Source organism: Rhinichthys klamathensis, unplaced genomic scaffold (assembly GCF_029890125.1).
Source record: "Rhinichthys klamathensis goyatoka isolate OS25496 unplaced genomic scaffold, OSU_Roscu_1.1 h1tg000054l_1, whole genome shotgun sequence".
NCBI classification, from domain to species: domain Eukaryota; kingdom Metazoa; phylum Chordata; class Actinopteri; order Cypriniformes; family Leuciscidae; genus Rhinichthys; species Rhinichthys klamathensis.
In genome coordinates this window covers 2,884,500-2,892,886 of record NW_026606599.1, presented here as the reverse complement: position 1 = coordinate 2,892,886, position 8,387 = coordinate 2,884,500, and the positions used below count along the sequence as shown (strand labels likewise).

Below are 8,387 nucleotides of genomic sequence, written 5' to 3'. Positions count from 1 at the left end.
CTTTTAAACAAAAAATATATCAACATTCCAACCCAGACAGCCACATAGTGTCGGCCCAGATTCGGCCCACATCTGTTACACGTGAATCCACACGTTTCAGATGATTGGGCTCCAAATAAAGTTCAATGCCTACTCGATGTGTATGCTGTTTTTACTCCCCAAAACTATTTTACCACTTCAGTTTTGCTCCAAACATGAGCGGATAAAACACAGTGTCCGCTTCTGGAGGAGCTCAGCAAGAGACCAGGGAGAGTTGAGTCTACACGGTCCTCATGCTGAGGTTAAATCCAGCGGCTCATTGGTGCTCACAGCCAGATTGTGTGAGTCCAGCTTCACTCATGGAAGAAACCATGGAAGAAACCATGCCAGAAACTATGGCAGAAACCATGGAAGAAACTATGGCAGAAACTATGGCAGAAACCATGGCAGAAACTATGGCAGAAACTATGGCAGAAACCATGGAAGAAACCATGGCAGAAACCGCTCCAGCATCCGCGACCGAGAAGAAACCAGCAGCCAAACGCAAAAGAACGGGACCAAACGTCCGCGACCTGATCGTCAAGGCTGTGTCCGAGTCTGAGGAGAGGAGCGGTGTGTCCTTCCCCGCCCTGAAGAAAGCGCTCGCTGCCGATGGATACGATGTGGAGAAGAACAACTCCCGCGTCAAGATCTCCATCAAGAGTCTGGTGACTAATGACATCCTGGTCCGGACTAGAGGAACCGGCGTCTCGGGCTCCTTCAAACTCAACAAGAAACAGACCGTGGCCAAGAAAAAGACAAAACCCGCCAAGAAAGCGGCTCTTAAAGCCAAGAAACCCGCAGCCGCAAAGAAGCCCAAAACTGCAGCAGCGAAGAAGCCCATCGCTAAGAAATCCCCGAAGAAGGTGAAGAAACCCGCCGCTAATAAATCTCCAAAGAAGGTGAAGAAACCCGCCACTAAGAAATCACCGAAGAAGGTGAAGAAACACGCCACTAAAAAGGCAACGAAGAGTCCCAAGAAGACAATGAAACCAGCGACTCCTAAGAAAGCAGCCAAGAGCCCGAAAAAGGCAAAGGCAGCAAAACCCAAAACGGCGAAACCTAAAGCAGCAAAAGCTAAAAAGACAGCAGCCAAAAAGAAATAAACTGTTTTTTTCCGTTGTGTGTTTAATAAAAAAGGCTCTTTTAAGAGTCACTCAGTAATTCATAGTAAAGAGTGTTTCATCTGTCCAATGAAGATGACATTGGCTTTTCTTTATTTTACAAGTGAAAGCAAATTAATGGACCTGTATGTTCAAATACATTTAGACTTCATTATTGAGAATGTTGATGTTTTCATTCTGAAACATCCACTTTTGGTATGGAAATATGTCTTTAAATGTATTTTCTTTTTCTAACATTTAAACTTAGACCACATTATTAGATGATCATTTTACTTTATGAATACACATAAATGACAGCTTAATGATTTTTTTTATTGTATCTTAAATGGTTGAAACACCTGCTATAGACCTAAAAAATAAAGCAGTTTCCCATAACTGTGGGGACGAGCACTTCTGTGGTGCTTGGAATTATATATAATTAATTAAATAAAAATATTGACACATTAAATTGAAAGAAATTGTAACCCTAAAGTGTTTTTCAAGTGTAATATTTCTTTAAAGGCTAGGGAAAGAAACAATACATTTCCATAGAATGTGCGTACATGTTTACATATCCATACATGTAACTATGAAACTATTCTGCTTCAAGACCGACTCGTTTAAATTGTAATAAGATATATTATATTACTGTAATAATAATTTAAATAAAGCCCATTATCTTTAAAAGGAAGACTAGCGGCGTGAAATGATACTACAGCGTGACGTGTGTGAGTGTCAGTAGCAGAAAGGGCGGTTTGGAGGGAAGATCACTGATTGGATGAGAATGTTTTCAGATTTAAGCCAATAGGAGACTGACACACTTTCTTTATAAGTCCCGTCACAACGGGCAACTGCTTTGTGATTGTTTCTCTCTCTAGTCGAAAACAAACTTTAATCGCAATGAGCGGAAGAGGTAAAACCGGGGGAAAGGCTCGCGCCAAGGCCAAGAGTCGCTCTTCCAGGGCGGGACTGCAGTTCCCCGTCGGCCGTGTTCACAGGCTTCTCCGCAAAGGCAACTATGCCCAGCGCGTCGGTGCCGGAGCTCCGGTGTATTTGGCCGCTGTGCTCGAGTATCTGACCGCTGAGATCCTGGAGTTGGCTGGAAACGCCGCTCGGGACAACAAGAAGACCCGCATCATCCCTCGACACCTGCAGCTGGCGGTGCGCAATGACGAGGAGCTGAACAAGCTTCTGGGTGGCGTGACCATCGCTCAGGGTGGTGTGTTGCCCAACATCCAGGCCGTGCTGCTGCCCAAGAAGACCGAGAAGCCCGCGAAGGCCAAGTAAACTGACGGAAGCTTCTCTGCAAAACAAAGGCTCTTTTAAGAGCCACCCAATGTCTCTCCGATTGAGTGATTTCATAAATTTTATCACTATTTAATTTAGGATCAGCCCAGCATAGAATTAAATCAGTTGTTTTTCCATACTTTGTTAGCATTATTTAAAACAATACACAAATATAAGACTTATTTAATCTAACTATCAAATTAAAGGAAATGAATGGTTATGTTTTAGTGTTATGCTACTACCGGTATATTTAGTTGTTATATAATTTGTATGGTTAGTTATTTACCCTCATCTGTAAACAAATCCTTCCCTCGCGGGTCAAAATGACCGAAGCCCTATAGTTATAAATTTTTTCCCCCCAGAAAACTTTTATCATGTCTTTTTGATAATTAGTCTATTTTTAATACATTAAGAGTTATTTTTTATATAGTTAAATTATATAGTTGTCAATATTACTTATATTCGACTTATTTCCACTAGTGTAAGGCAAGGCATCAAAAGACTGACCAGGACTTGGAAATGCGTAACTGGTGACGTTTACTAGAACCGCCCATGAATGTGGTTTCAACTAGGTCCGCTAGCTGACTATAAATGCCTCTTCTCCAGACATTTGTTCTTTATTCGGTTGTTGTGAGTTCAATAGCATCTGTCGTCATGTCTGGAAGAGGAAAAGGCGGTAAAGGACTCGGGAAAGGAGGCGCTAAGCGTCACCGAAAGGTTCTTCGCGATAATATCCAGGGAATCACTAAACCCGCTATTCGTCGTCTTGCTCGACGTGGCGGCGTCAAGCGTATTTCTGGGCTGATCTATGAAGAGACGCGCGGTGTGTTGAAGGTGTTTCTGGAGAACGTCATCCGTGATGCTGTGACTTACACTGAACACGCCAAGAGAAAGACCGTCACCGCCATGGATGTTGTGTACGCGCTGAAGCGACAGGGACGCACCCTGTACGGGTTCGGCGGTTAAGAGACTCACGAAGAAGAAAAACCCAACGGCTCTTTTAAGAGCCACACACATTTTCTCACAAAGAACGAGTTTCTAGTTGGTGAAATGGGTAGTAGTAACGTAGTAAATTAATGATTTATCTTTATTAAACGGTGCCTTAACTCTCTATGATACTTAATATATTGAGAAAAAGGTTTGGACAAATTGATTAATTTGACAGTTTCATGTAGAAAAAGTAAGTTTCTTTAACCAGACATTTGAACAAACACGTTTATCTAGTTTTTAATGTCTTACAATTTTCATGTTATAAAAAGTATCATTTCATACCCAGCTGTTGCTTTTAGGCAACATTGTACCACAGTGGAACACAAGTATTACCAACCCATCAAATCAAGTTATATCCATCTTTACTCTCTCCCTGCTGGATTCACTGTCACTTAATCTCATCTTCCTCATCACAGTATGACTCCTCATCCTCACATTCATCAACTGCCAGTTGTGTTTTATACCTTTTTTTAGCTGCTATAGAAAATGTGTAGATATAGTATGTTAATTACTGTTCTTATAAGCGCGTTACAGATTCAATATTTAGATAATTCTAACTCTTTTCCTTACAAATCTAATATATTTGTATTCCAGCCTGGTTTGGCCTTATGCGATTCCATTGTGGTGCAATGTTGCCTTGAGGCAACAGTTTTTAGTTATTTCCTCCAAAAACATTTGATGATAATGTAAAGTTCTTGAAAATACTTATTTACTTACTAGTGAATGTGATATTTATGTGGGTGATTAACTACGCAAATTATTTAAAATGAACTTTTCATTGGGGAAAATATGGAGACGTGCACACGGTGCTGAAACAAGACACAAAATGTGCCCCTGTAGGGTCATGTTTTTTTTTGTTGCACTTTCATTGATTGGTATTTGAGTTCTTCTACAATGAGATAGGTTAGGTCCCATTTTATAAAAAAAAAAAAACTATATTAGACCATGTTTCCTGGAGGCAACACCATGCCGAGCATAGAGGGTTACGTGATTTCTAAAGCAAATAAAAATAAGGAAATGTATTTTTACTGTGCTATATTCACGATTCCGCTTTGCAGTTATTTTAACATCGTTATAAGGACTTTCGGAAGTTAGTGGTCATTGTTTGTTTTATATATATATTATTTTTTATGTAGATTACCGGATGCATAATACAATGTGTTATTTCTGCTTCTAACTAAATGTTTAAATTATATAGAATCGTAAGTACGAAAGAAAATTGAAATGATTCACAATAATCCACTTCATTCCGGAAAAATGCGGGAAAATGAAACAAAGAAATGAAGTCATGGGGGATGGTAGTTGTCGATGGGCGTGATTAACATTTCAAAGCTTCTGATTGGATCGCCTACAATTCAGGGAATATTTTATGTGACCAATGAAATCGTTCTATGCTTTGGTCCAGGAAGCCTACCAATCACAGGGTCACGTTCCTCCCTGTTAAAATTAGCATATCAGTGCATAAAAGCCGCCTGCAGTGATTCAGCTTTATTGTTTCTTTGAGTTTCTCTGAACGAAATCATGCCTGAACCTGCGAAGTCTGCACCCAAGAAGGGCTCGAAGAAGGCCGTCACTAAAACCACCGGTAAGGGCGGAAAGAAGCGCAGAAAGTCCAGGAAGGAGAGCTACGCGATCTACGTGTACAAAGTCCTGAAGCAGGTTCATCCAGACACCGGGATCTCCTCCAAGGCGATGGGAATCATGAACTCTTTCGTCAACGACATCTTCGAGCGCATCGCCGGTGAAGCGTCTCGTCTCGCTCACTACAACAAGCGCTCCACCATCACATCGAGAGAGATCCAGACCGCCGTGCGTCTGCTGCTGCCCGGAGAGCTGGCCAAACACGCCGTGTCTGAGGGCACAAAGGCTGTGACCAAATACACCAGCTCAAAGTAGAGCGAGTCCGCTCAACACAACACAACACAAAGGCTCTTTTAAGAGCCATACATATTTGTGAAAAGAGCTAGTTTTCCTGCTCTATTCTAGGTGTAACAGTTTTAAGAATAAATAAAATCGTGCTTCCTGATTTTGGTGAAAACTAAAGTGATCAGCCAAGTTTAAGCTGTTTAGTTTTTCATTAATATAAGATTATTTTAACAGGCTCAAAATTAACTTTGATGTTAGAACAAAGACGCATACAAACACACACATGTACACTCACCGGCCACTTTATTAGGTACCCCATGCTAGTAACGGGTTGGACCCCCTTTAGCCTTCAGAACTGCCTCAATTCTTCGTGGCATAGATTCAACAAGGTGCTGGAAGCATTCCTCAGGGAGTTTGGTCCATATTGACATGATGGCATCACACAGTTGCCGCAGATTTGTCGGCTGCACATCCATGATGCGAATCTCCCGTTCCACCACATCCCAAAGATGCTCTATTGGGTTGAGATCTGGTGACTGTGGAGGCCATTTTAGTACAGTGAACTCATTGTCATGTTCAAGAAACCAATTTGAAATGATTAGAGCTTTGTGACATGGTGGAAGTAGCCATCAGAGGATGGGTACATGGTGGCCATAAAGGGATGGACATGGTCAGAAACAATGCTCAGGTAGGCCGTGGCATTTAAACCATGCCCAATTGGCAATAAGGGGCCTAAAGTGTGCCAGGAAAACATCCCCCACACCATTACACCACCACCACCAGCCTGCACAGTGGTAACAAGGCATGATGGTTCCATGTTCTCATTCTGTTTACGCCAAATTCTGACTCTAACATCTGAATGTCTCAACAGAAATCGAGACTCATCAGACCAGGCAACATTTTTCCAGTCTTCAACTGTTGGTGAGCTCTTGCAAATTGTGGCCTCTTTTTCCTATTTGTAGAATATTTGTTTGTGCTTAGAAATTAAGTGTTAACGAGCAGTTGGACAGGTGTACCTAATAAAGTGGCCGGTGAGTGTATATATATAAAGCTCCTTAATGTATTTGTATTTAGAGATGTAAAAATACAACAACACATGGAAGAGGAGCATACCTTTTTTTAACATGAGCAAATTCATAAATGTTCAGTAATAACCTTTTAATGTTAGGAGTTTTTGGCCCTTTTTCAAACTGTTGATATTTGCAGGTGATCCTAATCTGTTCTAACAGATTAATTACAGGAATGTGACCTGTAGGCGGCTGCTCACAAAAGTTTGTGGTGCAATGGGGGATCCAGGCAGACAGGACATGATTGTCAAAGATAAAATTTGAATAAGAGCAATGAATATATATGCAGGAATCTTACATCCTCTTAAACGTATGCTTTGGTCTAATAAGAAAAGGTCAAACAGACTTATCCATTGTCATAGTTGGTGTAACCGCTAGGTCAGAGTAACTAGTCAAATGTCAAAGATAGATGATGGAAAATACACACACTCAATCTTACAGCACAGATGAGACACCAACGATCTTACATTTGGAAATAATCAAACATAGAGCATACAGTAAAAATATATAAATGATTAAAGAGCTAAATTACATATAACATAATAATAATATATGAAGAATTATTAATAAAATAAATAATATGAATACAGACACTATCATAAACATTTACCATTTTGGATAGACCAGTTTGGAAAATGTCACTGCTTGATCTGCTTTGTCTTATTAAAGATATTCCATCTGAAAGGAGCATCATAAGCAAAGGGTCCTATTGGCATTTTTATTTTTCATTAGTACTATTCTTTTAAAATAAAGAGTTGACCAATTGTGTTGTTTTATAGAAATAATGTCAATGGAGATATGTTAGCTTGAAATATAATAAACCTGGAGTTTCACACATTCAATATTAACATATCAAATATATGCATCTGTCTCAGCTTTCACTATTTACAGCTTTTGCTGTTTCAAGTTCGAAATTATCATGTTTGTGAGTAGAAACATATGTGCTGAAATTGCATCACTCTGTCAGTGGAAAAAAAACATTTCTCATTGATATGAGCCTGTTATAAAACTTTATCTTACACTGCTAACTTGCATCACATTACTCACTTATATCACACTACTCACTTATATTACACTACTCACTTATATTACACTACTCACTTATATTACTACACTACTCACTTATATTACACTACTCACTTTAAAGGAGTCATAACCTGTAATTTTCACTTTTCCACGAGAATCAATGTATGTTATGATTGCCTAACGATTATACATTGGCCGGGAAGCCGATATTCAAAAGTGAAGCGTTTGTTTACCCTAGGGTTCGTAAACCAGCCCACGTGCACGCGCACTCAAATACAGATTTTAATTTCTCCCCCGACTTGACGTCAAGACGGGGCAGGATATACCATATATGGACACCGCAGACATATGCTGCAGGAAGCCCGCGCTGCCCCTCTCCCCCTCATATTCAGTCAAGAAAGATGCAGAAATGTAGTGCACACGTGAGTTGCTCTGTGGTTGACTGCCAGAATCAACATTCAAATGTGTTTTCTCTACCAAAAACGGACCAAACTACCAGGGAGCAGTGGATGAAATTCATTTTTAATGACGCTGTTCCAACAACCCTACCCAGCAAGCAATAGCCGTCATTTCAACGTCTCGGTTAAATATAGACCCGATATAGTCCGGCTATGTGTAACCCACTTTTAGCCCAAATAACATTTAATCTGGATAAATTTATTTTTTTCCAAAATAACTTGTGAGATGTATGATATTCCATCATGTAAGCAAAGTCAACTGTGATTACAAAGTGTTTGGTTTGCTTTATTTTACATGTTATATATGTAGGCTGTGCGTAGCCACGATTTAGCTCGTATTCAGACCCGGCTATTGTAGCCTACTTTTAGTCAAAACTGAGTAATTGTAGTTTTTTTGCCAGGCAGTGCATTAAATGGTTGATATTCCATCATGTTCGCATTGGTAATGATATCTGCAAGGTTCAATGTGTCATTTCACGACATGGTCGATCTGTAGTCACGATTTAGCTCCGAATTGGACGGGCTATATGCGGTCTACTGTAGCCCACCTGGCGAAATCAAAGCAATCTGGT

At 40.2% G+C, this 8,387-nt stretch overlaps 4 protein-coding genes across 4 annotated transcripts; all 4 read left to right on the top strand.

The window, feature by feature from the left end:
* The first annotated feature begins 463 nt into the window (after nt 1-463).
* Nucleotides 464-1,176, top strand: LOC130083208 (histone H1-like). The gene has a single exon (XM_056248275.1). The coding sequence runs from the start codon at nt 471-473 to the stop codon at nt 1,122-1,124; it is 654 nt and encodes a 217-aa protein (XP_056104250.1). The 5' UTR covers nt 464-470; the 3' UTR covers nt 1,125-1,176.
* Nucleotides 1,177-2,012: 836 nt separating this feature from the next.
* On the top strand, nt 2,013-2,486 carry LOC130083359 (histone H2A-like). The gene has a single exon (XM_056248370.1). The coding sequence runs from the start codon at nt 2,022-2,024 to the stop codon at nt 2,406-2,408; it is 387 nt and encodes a 128-aa protein (XP_056104345.1). The 5' UTR covers nt 2,013-2,021; the 3' UTR covers nt 2,409-2,486.
* Nucleotides 2,487-3,052: 566 nt separating this feature from the next.
* On the top strand, nt 3,053-3,462 carry LOC130083358 (histone H4). Its single transcript, XM_056248369.1, has one exon. It carries the CDS (start codon nt 3,063-3,065, stop codon nt 3,372-3,374), a length of 312 nt encoding a protein of 103 aa, XP_056104344.1. The 5' UTR covers nt 3,053-3,062; the 3' UTR covers nt 3,375-3,462.
* Nucleotides 3,463-4,919: 1,457 nt separating this feature from the next.
* LOC130083357 (histone H2B-like) lies at nt 4,920-5,310 on the top strand. The gene has a single exon (XM_056248368.1). It carries the CDS (start codon nt 4,920-4,922, stop codon nt 5,292-5,294), a length of 375 nt encoding a protein of 124 aa, XP_056104343.1. The 3' UTR covers nt 5,295-5,310.
* Nucleotides 5,311-8,387: the final 3,077 nt, after the last annotated feature.